At 42.8% G+C, this 14,180-nt stretch overlaps 1 protein-coding gene across 1 annotated transcript in view; it reads left to right on the forward strand.

Moving 5' to 3' along the window:
- The window catches only part of GORASP2 (golgi reassembly stacking protein 2), a 162,742-nt gene that overhangs the window by 33,770 nt on the left and 114,792 nt on the right, over positions 1-14,180 (forward strand). The window contains exon 3 of the mRNA XM_086956109.1: positions 10,910-11,113. Coding sequence (XP_086812235.1) covers positions 10,910-11,113 — 204 coding nt within the window. The remainder of the gene's footprint in view (positions 1-10,909; positions 11,114-14,180) is intronic.

Below are 14,180 nucleotides of genomic sequence, written 5' to 3' on the forward strand. Positions count from 1 at the left end.
ATTGATGTAAATCACAAGAATAAATCAATGGGGATAGAAAATGAACAAAACTATACAAAAGCAATCATGAATGGCAACATATACATATTTGGTTGACAATTCATAACAGCAGAATCAACTCCTTTAAATAAGTGAGGAAACCAGAGTTATCAATGTATCTTGATGTCCTGTAGTATAAATAGCTGAGGAGATAATGCTTATGTCGACGTTTCGGTCTCTTGGGTTGTCATCAACAAGACCATCATCAGGACTAAACTTTTCAAAATGTAACCCCTTGTATCAACACAGATTATAAAGTGGATCTTGAAATTTGTGCGACAATTCAATCTGAGGTAGTTCGGGATGTAATCTGAGATCAAAGTAATATACAGCCAAATTTTGTTTCTTCAAACTGGATCCGTAACCAGATAGTTCAGGACAATAATGCAACCGAAAAGGTCACCTGCATCAGTTGTAATTTGTCAAAAGACTTGGGTGAATAATCATCCTAATATTTAAGTCTTTTGACAAATTACAACTGATGCAGGTGACCTTTTCTGTTGCATTATTGTCCTGAACTATCTGGTTACGGATCCAGTTTGAAGAAACAAAATTTGGCTGTATATTACTTTGATCTCAGATCACATCCCGAACGACCTCAGGTTGAATTGTCGCACAAATTTCAAGATCCACTTTGTAATCTGTGTTGATCCAAGGGGTTACATTTTGAAAAGTTTAGTCCTGATGATGGTCTTGTTGATGACAATCCAAGAGACCGAAACTTCGACATAAGCATCATCTCCTCAGCTATTTATACTACAGGACATCAAGATACATTGATAACTCTGGTTTCCTCACTTATTTAAAGGAGTTGATTCTGCTGTTATGAATTGTCAACCAAATATGTATATGTTGCCATTCATGATTGCTTTTGTATAGTTGTGTTCATTTTCTATCCCCATTGATTTATTCTTGTGATTTACATCAATATAAATACTTACTTTTTTAACAGAACCTTTCTCTGCTGTGTGCTTTCTACCTTTCTACCCTTTTTTTTTTTTAAGTGATTATATCATTTTTTGGAATAAGAATTGTCTGATCGATTTGAGAAGTAATCCTGAAGATACATTGGGTTCAAATGAATGAACCACTAAACTGATAAAATAATTGAGTCAGATCAAAAATAGAATCCCTCTGATCACTAATTGCCCAAGCCTACAAGGGTTGATTGGGTGTCCACGTTTGTACAGACCCATGGTAGTCAGGCATGGAACCCCAGACCAAGCCATAAAAGGTAATGACCTTTGGTCTGGTTCCTAAGCCCAGTGCTAGTTGACTCAACGGCCAGGGCTCGAGGTCTATCAAGTTGCTGCTGAAAGTGTTGAGCTACATTTTAAGGCAACTCCACCCCCACCCCAAGGGGACATCCCTTTGAGTCCAAACTCAATGCTGAAAGTTCTACAAAAAACTGCTTTGTGACCAATGTTGAAACCAACTCCAACACTAAGGTTGGACACTATTGAGGCCTCCATCCTCCTACTTCTTCCTGAGGTCCCTATGCCAAACACAGGACCAGTCGTGGCTGATCCCTTTTTAAAATAGAGGGGAAATCCGGCAGTCATTCCAGAATGCTCTTATGCGTAACCCCAAAGCTCTCAATCATGCTCTGTTATAAACAGTGTTTCTTACGGGCCACGTTTAAGAGCTCTGGAGTTGAGGCTGAAGGCAGTGTTCGTTTCTCGCACTGCCTGGCAGGGTGTAAAAACAAATTAAACCGGATACAAAAAGAAAGAAAAATGTACTTCCCTACTCCAGTCCTCTCTGGTTGCAGATTTTCCGCAGGGGTTCTCTGTACCACTCCCCCTCACCCCCACCCCCCCCCCCCCCAACTAATCCAGACTCTTCTCTCATGCTGTTAACCAACATGAGAGAAACACCAGCATTGGAAGGAGCAGACTGGCTCAGCGCTCCTACAGGCCCTGGAGGCCTGTGCCTACTCTCCACTCAGCGGTCTAAGGCAACTTGGGTGGAGAGGATTAAAGTGAGAATGTCAGGCTGGCCATTGCAAGACAGCCGAACAAAGTGTGCACTTTAAACTTTAGGTGTGCACCATTCTTCTTCTCCTGCTGCCAGTCAGCACTGCTGGTCCTGTCCCAACATTTGCCTCTGACTGGTTGTCTGCACTAAAAGAAAAAACTGTAATAAAATCATTTTATTACCATTTTATTTTTCATGTGTGTTGCGCTGGCAGCAGGGAGGTCCATGCTCCTGCACCCTAGTGAACACACCATTGTTGCACAGGAATCTTCTTGCACTCATATACCAACAAGATCTTACGAAGGTGCCTTTGAGCAAGCCTTCACATACTTCAGAAGTGCAGGTTCACCTTTGGAAAGGATCTGGATTTCATGGTGCCCAGAACGCTCCATAAGCAAAAATATAGGGGTACAAGCCCCCCACCTCAAAATTCTACTCCATCCGCCGCTCCTCTATCACCACCACTCCCACAACCGCCCACACCCTCTCCACCACTTTTTTCTGAATCCCCTGACATGGCAGTTCATACCTCTTCTGACCCATGAAGACCTTATGAGCCCCTAAAACCTTATAAAAAAGCCCTAGCTCCTAGGGCGGGAGATGACCCCTGAAAAAACAACATGCTTGACCCTCAGGGTGAACACAACACAGAGACCTACCCTGCCAAACCATCACCATCTTGCAACACTACCTCCTACTACCTGGTGATTTAGAGGGCTGCTCAGCCCAACAATTATGGGTATGCACTTCCCTCAAGATGATCAGCTCCTAGTGGAGATACTCTCAAAAACTGAAAGAACTGTGTAGTTCAAGCTCATGCTGAAGGGCATGTTAAAGACTGCCCCAAACCGCTTCAGGGCGCTGGTAAATGCGAAAGCTATCCTGCCTGGGGTGGCCAAAATAGCAAGCCCTCACCTTCTGGCCCTTTTTACATCTACATTCAGGTTTCCTCATACTACTCTGTCCTAACATTGCGAAAACATGCTTCTTCACTAGCAACAATTGACCCCCCCCACCCCAGTAATATCGCAACTGAAAAGTATATGGTGGTGGAGTCTGTCACTCATTGATGTATTTATTGCCAATTCTTTGGGCCTCCTATCCCATATGAGAGGTATCATGGAAATAGATGAAAGAGCTGGTAAAACACCTATCAGTAAGCCATTGAAGCACGGACAATAGCTTGTGGCCAAGGGAAAAGCCCCTTGACAAAGTAGAATATACCATTTCGTAAGGCATCAACACAAGCATGCTCCCGCAACTTTGTTTCTGGCTGCGCATCTGACGTTTTTAGGCCTGAGGTGCAGGAGCACCTGCTCAACCTCCTATTGAAGGAGAGCCTCTCTTCCCCCTCAGGTTTGACAAGATGCTTGGGGAAATTTTAAAGGACAACAAGACAGTTCTGTCTATCAGTGCTTTCCAGGCCACTACCCTAAAGACTGTGTTTTAGTGACAACAGTTCGGAGGCGGGCTCCACTTACCAATGAGCAAGGTTATCCGTGGCAACAGCAGTCCAGCAAGGGTTTATCCACCTCCAAGCAATGACTTTACATCAGTTCCTTCCCCACCACATCTGGCTCTTCCAACACCTTAGGGTGGCACATTATGGGTTATCATTCCCTGTTGAGAATAGATCACTCTCGACAAGTGGGTTCCCATATTGGTAAGACAAAGTTACTTCCTTGAGTTCATCGCTCCCACCCCACCCCACCACCATGGCCACAGCAGAGTCCACTTCCGGATTCTCAAAGCAGTAGTAAAGGTACTCCTCACGAAGGGCATTATAGCAGCGGAGCCTTTACAATAACCAGGACATAGTGTTCTCACTACATCCTAATTACCAAAAAAGATGATTCACTTTGTTCACTTTGACCGATCCGCAAACATAGGCCCTTCAATTGCTAGATTCTGTCAGAGCACATCCACATGAGAGCACCCTCCTCAATGTCATCCCACTGCTCCAACAAGGGGACTGGATCATGGCACTTGATCTAAAAGACATATATTTATGTAACCCCATCCACTCGGACCACCACCAAAACCTCCTCTTGGTGGTAAGAAGTCAACACTACCAGTACAAAGTTCTACCCTTCTAAGTCTCTACTGCCCCAGTGATATTTACAAAGTGTCTTGAAGAGATGTCCCACCTCTGCGCAGGACGCCATCCATGTCTTCCTGTAATTAGATGACTGGAAGCAGTAGACCAATACCAAGCACCCACTCAGATGGCCTTGTCCCAATTGCGCATTCTACGGTCCAATATCCATGTCAAAAAGTCACACCTCAAAACCAATTAGATACAGCCCTTTCTAGGCCCCATCTTAAAAACTGAAACAAGGGGAAAACATATTCCAACAAGCAGAGGATGATGGCATTCTAACAGCGGCCCTCTTTTCATACAGAACATCCTCATCTAGTAAGGACTGTAATGAACCTGTTGGGGATGATCCCTGCATGCATTGTTATTGTCTCACACACAAGCATCTACATACACCCCTTTCAACAATGGTCACAAGCAATGGACAAGTGAGGAAATCTTGTGTTGATAAAAGATCCTACTCTCCACTCTGTGCAGTTGTGGAACAGCAGCAACCTGGTGCTCTGCAACCTTTTCCTTGACCCTATCCTGCAAAGGACCATCCCCACCAATGCTTCACTGATGATGGGGATGGGGAAGCACTTCAGTTCCATCATTTTTCAATGCATGTGGAATAACCAGCATTATGGCCATCACAACAATTACCTCAAACTCCTGGCTGTCTAGCCTTCCTCAAGCTCATCTGGGGAAGGACAGTCCTTTTTCAAAAATGATCGTCATGTACAAGATTCAGAAGCAGAGTGGGAACCTATAGCCTTCTTGACTTACTCAAGACATCTGACGATCGACAAACCCCATAAGGTCAACCTCTTAGCAGAGCAGTTTCTGAGGTTGAACAGTGCAGAGCGGGCCCCAAAATATTTTGGGACCTGCTCTGCAAGATACATCAACAAGCCCACATATCCTCAAAAGGTACTTTCAAAGGGGAGGCGTCCTGATCATCAATATTTGTCACCCCAGCAAATGTAAAATATCAAAACTTCCCTTCAGACACCCACAGGCAATGTGTTATTGATGAATTGATCAGGGACATTTGCCTAAGTTTTTCTCTTAACCCTCTCCTTCCCTTCCATACGTGGTCAGGAAGACACAGCAGGTGTCCATATGACATCAAGGTTAACGCAGCCACCCAGACCCCAAAATGCTCAGCCATACAATTTGCCACTTTAAGTCCTAGATTTTGACTATCTCAGCCTCCCACAGGAATATACTCTTATTCTGTGTGAAGCATCTAAACCCTGCATGTGTGCATACTACACAACCAAGTGAAAAAGATTTGTTCATTACTGCATCTCCTATCAAGTAGACTCTTTTAAGGTTTCTGTACAGGATATCATTTACTACCTCCCACACCTAGGAAGGATAGTCTTGGCAAAACCCAGCATACTCTTAGCTGCAGTTGGTGCGTAAATCCAAAATAATAGACATTTGTCCCTCGTCAAGATTTCTGTAGTGAAGGCCTTCGTGGTGTGACTAGAGTGAATCTTCCTATAACACCACCTACCTCCATGTGGAATCGCAACATAATCCTCACACGGCTACACTTTCTGTAATAGAAGATTGTTTTCCTAATATGAATAGCCCTCCTAGGGCATATTGGCTAGCTTTAAGCGCCGACAATCCAGGAACCCTTCATTGAGGTCCACAAGGAAAGGTGTGACTGCCTTGGGCAGACCATTGAGTTGCCCGTCTTTCTACAACCAAACCCTGAAGCCAAAAGGGCCTCACTGGAGCGTTAATGTACTATATAGACAGAACCATACTCTTTGTGACCATTGTCAAACTTTACAGGTGACACCCCATCTCAAAACCTGGTATTGGGAGATGGATTGTTAAGTACATCCACACTTGCAATGCTAAGGAAAAGCGTGCTTTTCCTGTGCACCCCACGGCCCACACCATGCTTAAAAAGGGTGCCATTATGGCTTTCCTCTATAACATCCTGATGTCTGACATCTGTGAAACTGCCACTTGGTGAACTCACATACATTTACCAAACATTTCTGATAGTATATTCTAGCCCGTCAAGAGGCACTTGTGGGCCAAACTTTAATGGCTTTGTTCCAAACATCTGCATCATCTGCCCACTAGCCACTGCTTTGGGTAAAATGCATTTAAGTCGACAAAGAGCATTTGTATCTACAGATAAACAGACTACAAATGGAAAATATTACTGACCCTGTAAGCATCTGTTCCTAGCGTGTTGTGCTATAGATCACATATGCGCACCCTCTTCCTCAGAAGCTGGCGATGTTCACACTTCTCTTTGACACTACACTTACACTACTCACCCACTGGACAGAAGGGAATCTAAGGTGTAGCCTGTGTCCCTATGTAGTGTGGACTATGAGGCGTGTCTTGTGAATCCAAGTTCTTAAAATAAAAACATGTTGCGACATCTAAGCCCACTACTTGATGACTGGAGTTGCAGAGCACGTGAATCTACAACAGTACATGCTAGCACATGTATTTACAGGATGTCACATTTTACTTTTTCTGAAGTCATTGCTCTAAATAGCATTTAACTAACCATTACGGTATTGTTGGTGTGTTCAGAGCAATAGTTAGCTTGTTCATTTACTCCCTTGGAATAGAGTACGGTTAAATTGTTTTCTGACCTAATCATCTCATGGTTGGCTCTGAAGCCATATTTTTGCAAGAATGGGTTACACTTCTGCCATGTTGGATCGGAGCTGTACATTTACATGACTCTTGACGTCATTCAAAAGAAACTAACGCTCCCTATAAACATGAAAGTGCTTTTAACTAGGTCTGCCCGTTTTTGTAACATTTTATTTGCTGTTTTTTTCCCTTAACCTTTTCTTATTTGTAGCCAGATCCCTAGAACTGTGCCTTTTGATATGAGTTGAAGTTTAAAGAGTGGATTTTGTAATTGTAAGCATTCGACTGCCAGAGATCAGGTAGGGTAGTGGCGAGAGGCTTAATTCCTACAGACCAGTCGTCCAGTTTTTCTCTAAGGCCGTTTCAAGACCTCCTTAAAATACTCAGGGCTCACCTACAGGCTGTTGAAAGCTCAAGAAATAACGTCGCAAGAAGTGCTGGAGGAATCGCATGCAAGACTTTGCGAGCAAACTTGTTTGCTTTCGGAATATGTTTTGAAACAATTCAGTTTTGGGTCATATTTTATTGTTCCTGCTGCCTATGCTGACTGTAGGTAAACGTTTTACTACCATTGCGGTAACCTCTCCCTCTCTACCCTCCCTAACCTCCTGTGAATACATTTGCCTAGATATTATCAGTGAGGGCAAACCGATGTGCTCTCTACACGGCATCTACCACCCACCTGGAGACAACTTTGCCTTCTCGCAACAAATCATGGATTTGATCACTACCAATTCAGGGCGACAACACACACAAATATACCTTGGTGACTTCAACCTTCACTGGAACGATCAGAATGACGCAGTGGTAAATAGCCTTAAAAACTTCCTCGACGCCCTTGACCTCACCCAAATATGCAACAGTCCGACTCACAAGAAAGGCTCCATCATCGACCTTATCATCTCCAAAGAGGACTCTATCCAACTCGAATCTATCCAACCCTGTGACTGGTCAGATCATCACATTGTCACGTTCTTCATCAACGAAAAAGTTAAATTTAACCCGGCTCAATCCATCAAGCCCAAAGTCTGGAAAAGGGACCTGAAAAAACTCAACCCAAACTCTCTACCCCCCAACAGCTGCAATATATTACTTCCTCCCACTGGCGTTACGGATGTCCAATCCTTGATGGATCACTACCTCAACGCGATGACCTCCATAGTTAACGAGGCTGCACCTATGCAGCTAAAAAGAGCATCCACAAAGATGTCCAATCCTTGGTACGACGGGAGTCTCAATGACGATAGACGGGCCATGCGAATGGCAGAGCGCACTTGGAGATCAGCCCCCTCCGCACTGCACTTAAAAACGCTGAAGAAAAAGAGAAATGCCTACTTCAGGAAAATAAAACGCTCAAAATCAGATTTCTTCAGCCGCCAGCTCGACCAAGCCAAAAATCGTCCGAGAAAGCTGTTTGAGCTAATCAGAACACAATCCAAGGAACAACCCCAACCTCTCAGCACTCTTGGCGAAGCACCCTCCTGTGAAGACTTCGCTTCTTTCTTTATCCAAAAAACCGACAACATAAAGAACGATCTCCTCATTGATGTAAGTCTCTACCCCAAACCCCTCTGCACAGCACCCACTGAACCTAAAAACAATGCTACATGGTCATCCTTTGCCACCTACTCGGAAGAAGAAATTGGTAGACTACTCAGCACTGTGAAACCAGCCAACCACCTCTCAGACCCCCTTCCTGCCAACGCTGTCAAAGACCTTACCCCGTCGCTCCTCCCACTCTGGACTAAAATTATCAACAGCTCACTTCAACAAGGGACCATCCCCGACTCCCTCAAAGTTGGACAAGTCACACCGCTACTAAAGAAACCTACAGCCGACCCCTCTGATCTAAATAATTACCGTCCCATTACCAATATTCCGACTCTTGCCAAATTGCTGGAAAAATGCGCACAAACTCAATTGACTAGACACATTAATCAGTTTGATCTGCTCAACCCCCATCAATCAGGCTTCAGAGCGGACCACAGTACAGAAACTGCTATGATTCACATAATTGACGATGCCCTCCAAATCTTGGACCAAAACGATACCTGCCTCCTTATCCTTCTGGATCTCTCTTCTGCATTCGACACCGTCAAACATGAGAACTTACTCGAGCTCTTAAACACAAGAATGGGTATATCTGGAACTGTGCTCAAGTGGTTTACGTCCTTTTTACACAACAGAACGCAGAAATTCAAGAGTAACAACTTGATGTCTTCCCCAATACCGGTATCGCTAGGCGTCCCACAAGGATCCTCCCTATCCCCAACTTTGTTTAACCTAGTTATGGAACCTCTCACCACCTTGCTACAGGCATCCAATATTCATTTCCACATGTACGCCGATGACACCCAACTTTATCTCAAAGTACAATCACCCAAAGACATTATGCTCTTGAACTCAACGATCAGAAGCACTCAATCATGGTTGGCCGCTAATCATCTCAAACTCAATGCTCTTAAAACAGAGTTCCTCTTGATCTCACCCCCTGCGAAGATCACTACCACACAAACCTGGCTTAAACACCTAACCGCACTCAATGTTCACCCCACTATCGTTGACTCAGCAAAATCTCTAGGCATAACACTTGACACCAACCTCAACATGCAGGAACACATCAACAAAGCAACTAAGGGGGCGAACTACCAGATCAATACCCTAAGGAAACTCAAACCCTTCCTTCCAGCCAAAGATTTCCAAACTGCGGTACAAGCTCTAGTCATCCCCCGAATAGATTACGGCAGCATCGCCCTCTGCGGTCTCCCCCTAACTACCACGGCACCCATAAGAGCTTCTCTAAACGCCGCAGCGAGACTCATCACCGGATCAAAAAAGCACTCACACATTTCCCCTGACCTGAGAGCCCTGAACTGGCTGCCTTTTGAAGCCAGAATACATCTGAAAATCGCCTGCATCACGCACAAGGCGGTCCACCTGAGATCACCCGGATATCTCGCCCAGAAGCTGACGATTTCCGGAGGCTCTAGAAACACCAGAGGTACAAACAATCTCTTGCTAAAGCCCCAAAGATTCCGCAAGGAAAAAACGTATAAACGCTCCTTCTCAGGAATGGCACCCAGGATCTGGAACTCACTCCCCACTGAAATCAGGCTCATCTCCTCTACCATACTTTTTAAGAAAGAAGTAAAAGCTATCCTCATGGCTAAATACACTTGAATTATTACTGAGGATGATATTACAGACGTTGGACCATTCAGATCTATTGTGCTTTTCTGCATTTTTGTATGACTCGTGTTACTGACCTGTCTAAGTGTTTACGCTATCAATTATTTGTATTTGTTTCATTATTGATGTATTTGGTTTACTATGTTCCCACATGTACCTTCCCCACCCCATTTGTTATTTACTCACACGCTCTTCCTTTGTCTGTAAAGCGCTCTGATATCTGCAAAGATCTTGTTCGCGCTATATAAAACTTTCAAAATAAATAAATACATTTGTGCAAATTCAAGCTAACACGCATAGAAAACGCAGACAGTAAACCTCTATTTTGTGCTTCATGCTCTGAGCACCCAGCAAACAAAATATATTTCACAGGTTTAGAATGTTACTAGTGTTTTACCATTTCTGTGGAGTTAATGTGGCTATTAAAGGGGGGGGGGGGGGTTGTACTTGTATGCCGCATTTTTAAGAGGATTTTTACGTTGTAGCTTGCACCTGGTTGATTGCCCCATTAAGGATAAATCATGAAACTGAATTTAACCTTTTCTGCTTTATCATGTGCTGGCTGCCAGCCATAGGCATACGAGGGTTGTAATGTTGTATTTGGGCTTAATATACATGCTTCGACACTTCAGGCTCACACAAAGCGGTTCAATCGCCAAGACCATTTTGGACTGTAGAAATCGCAGGTTAGTCACTCGCCTGACTCACGAGGGTAAGAGTCATGATGATTGATTCTTCTAGATGCTAAACATAGAATAATAGATGAATAGAAAAATTGAATGAAAGATCTTTTACTGTAATTGAATAGCTGGGCGCACAAACTGCAAAATACAGAATTTAGCACCACACCTTGACGTTTGTAGTTCAATGCGCCTTGGTCTTCCAGCTCCTATTTCCTGAAATGTATTCTGTCTTCATAAACGCAATTGCTCTGTTGATGTGCAGTTTTCAGTTTGAATATATATATATGTTTTTTTATTTTAGAATAAAGACAATGACACCCTGAAGGACCTTTTAAAAGCAAACGTTGAGAAGCCTGTAAAAATGATGGTTTACAGCAGCAAGACACTGGAACTGCGAGAAACGTCCGTCACCCCTAGTAACATGTGGGGTGGGCAGGGCTTGTTGGGTGTCAGTATTCGTTTCTGCAGCTTCGAGGGGGCCAATGAAAATGTCTGGCATGTATTGGTAGGTATATCTACAACTACAATGTATTTTCAGATCCTGTAAATCTCTTGCCACTTTACCTATATTTGAGCATTGACTTTTTCATCCTCAGTGTTGCAATCATGGCTTTACCTTCCCCCTCGCTTGTAACCGGTATTTAGAAAGCAGTTTATTGTGCATCATTTGTATGCCTGGTGACGGCAAAACCTTTTGATTTTACTGAAATCACATATGCAATATACTTGCACATACTGCCTTTTATCCCGTTCTCGTCTGCCATTGGTTTGGTATATTGTATACATATTTCTTCAGCCCACTACAGCATGGGGCAGTGGGCCTCCCTGCTTCAGCCATTGGTTAACTTCACTGAGAACGACGGCATTCTTCTGTTTTGTACAAGGAGCCCCTCCGCACAAGTAGTTCCCTTCAGTGCCAGGAACTCCTACCCTAATGTATGCTTTTTGAGACTAAAAAATAGTATTCATTTAGCCAATGTTTATTTTTTATGTAGTTTTCTGAAAATATTAATTTCTTATTTTGAAAAACAGAAACCTGCCTCACATGCAGAGACTTTCCTTACACAAATTGTTTCCCGCCTCTCCTTTCATGGTTTCTTTACAGAACATGTACACATAATAACAAAATGATTAATGAAGGGTGCTTAAGGAATGGACAAACTTGTAAAAATAACAGGTAGTAGTAGTTGGATAGGTAAAAATGACATAGTTATGTTATGTAACTTTTGTGTATACGTACATTTGTGCAGATGCAAATTCGGCTAACACTTCGCCTAAATGGATGTGGTTTCTAAAGTTGCTAAATCAATAACAAGGAGTATATACAAGCTATATACTTTTTTACCCCATCATCATTCCACCTTCTCAGTATATCCTTTAATGTGTCACAACTCATTTGCTTCTTCTGAATGGTGCTTGCCTCACCTCTCATAGCAATATCATACCCAGCGTCTCGTTCCTAAATTGAATTTGAGCCCGTTGTCCAATCGGTTTATCATACCAGAACTGCAACCTTTTACTTATGCAAGTTCTGCTGAACTGTTGGCATCAAGTCAAGATTTGGGATCAACCTGACATTCTCTTCCACAGATGCTGTTTAAACATTTCACATTGTTCTACATGGAGGAACATGCCCTTTGTAAGCTGTGTAATTGTTCTTCAGTGGCAGGCGTTGTTCCTTGTGAACTCAAATATTAAAAAAGAGCTCAGCACTGGGTAGGGGAGACGCCTCAGTACTTAAGATTGTAAACCTTCTATTTACAGTAATTCAAAGCTGGTACTACCTTTTCGTTGCACAAGGAAGAACCATATTTTCCTGTAATGTACATTAAAACTTAAAAGGGTTTCTATTCCTATACATCCCCCCTGCTAAGAAGCACCTACCCAGTGCTATTATCACGATGTGATGCTTATTATTTTTACAAATAAAAAGATTGTATTGCAGGAATATGGCCAACAGCTGTTGGTAGCATATGCTTCCAATACAATCCTTTAACAATCATTTGCAATGCAATAGGTTTCACATTTGTGAGAGTTTGAGCTATTTGCACTTTAAATGGCCATGCCTTTTATTTACCTGTTGGTTTTTAAAACCTAAAAGGCATTGTTATTTACAATGCCAATAGGTTAAGCTCTCGCAAATGCGATACCAATTGCATTGCAAAATTCAGAAGAAATTAAATGTGAATATATTAGAAAAAATCAATATTTATTTGTAAACTGTGATCAAAACGTTTTGTTTAAGATTTTAGCATTGCCTCGAACAGAAAACTCGGCGCAGTGTATACATATGTACATTGTTAAAAGTAAAGGGATAAAACTGATAAAACTGATAAAAATGATAAAACTGGAGAATAAGAAGGGTCTTCATACATTAGTGAATTAAAAAGCCACATAGACCGACAAACGCTCAATTGAACACGTATTAGAAGTGCTTTTTTTAACCCTTGATGCAGTTGAACATCTTATCAGAAAGAACAAAATAACAATACACCTGATGATTAGATCAGCGTCGAATTGCATCAGAAAAGCAATGCTTCTAAGGGCTGCATTCTTTTTATAATAATATCCTGCATTACAGGCAAAGCAAACGTCACAACCTGAGCAGCAAACACTGCAATTTCTAGCCTGGGGCTTCAGTTGGCAGCCTTTCTAAAAAGCACATTTTGAAAAAACAACAAATATCTAGTTAACGCATGCTGATTCCAAGATAAAACAAAATACATGTTGTGTGCAGAGACCTACCAAAAACAACATAATTCTGCTTGACAGACATGGCTGATGATAAACGGCTTATTCATTCAAAGGGCATTGTAGCTGTTATTTCCTAACCACAACCCACTTAATTAGCAATAGCGGAGCTTACGGGGTGTGACTTGGTCAGTCCCATTTCTTCAGATGTCCTGTTGCGGTCTTTCAAGCCTCATTCTCAAGATCAGCTAAATGAACTGCTGAATGAAGGAAGCACACTAATTAGTTCCACGTAGCAGTATTCGCAATGTTGTTCACTTACCTACACCTCAGACAAGTGTGGCAACATTAACAAGCACGAGTCCTGGGGTCATTCATTAACCCAAGTTTCGCCTAAGGTGCTGCCACCAGGGCCAGTCAAATTCATTATTTCATTTTCCCTCCTGTAGCAAAATGCATGCAAATCGGAGAAGGGACAATAGACCGAGATTTATAAAGTCGCCCATTTTATGATTTTGCCCATTATGAGCACCTGAGATGTGCAGGCTTTAACTTTTTCAATAGCCGGCTGAGAAACAATTATTTCATCATCAGAAATACAGAGCTGGGATGCCTACCACTGAAAATGCTTTCCTCACTGTTACAAAGCAGAAGGTGAAAATGAGGGCAGGGCCAGTTGTCACATTGTAACAGGAGTATTTCAGGGGCGAATGCGGGCAGAGGTAAGGACAGTGGTCATTAAGGAACATATCAAACAAGAGTGAGGCGCATCCCAAAAACAGACACAGTCACGTCTCTCACACACGCAAACCAATAAGCATCGGACACAAACACTCACACATGGAAACCAATGAGCATCAGACACAAGCACGCACACACAA

The sequence above is a fragment of the Lissotriton vulgaris genome, chromosome 2_1 (genome assembly GCF_964263255.1).
Source record: "Lissotriton vulgaris chromosome 2_1, aLisVul1.2, whole genome shotgun sequence".
NCBI classification, from domain to species: Eukaryota; Metazoa; Chordata; class Amphibia; order Caudata; family Salamandridae; genus Lissotriton; species Lissotriton vulgaris.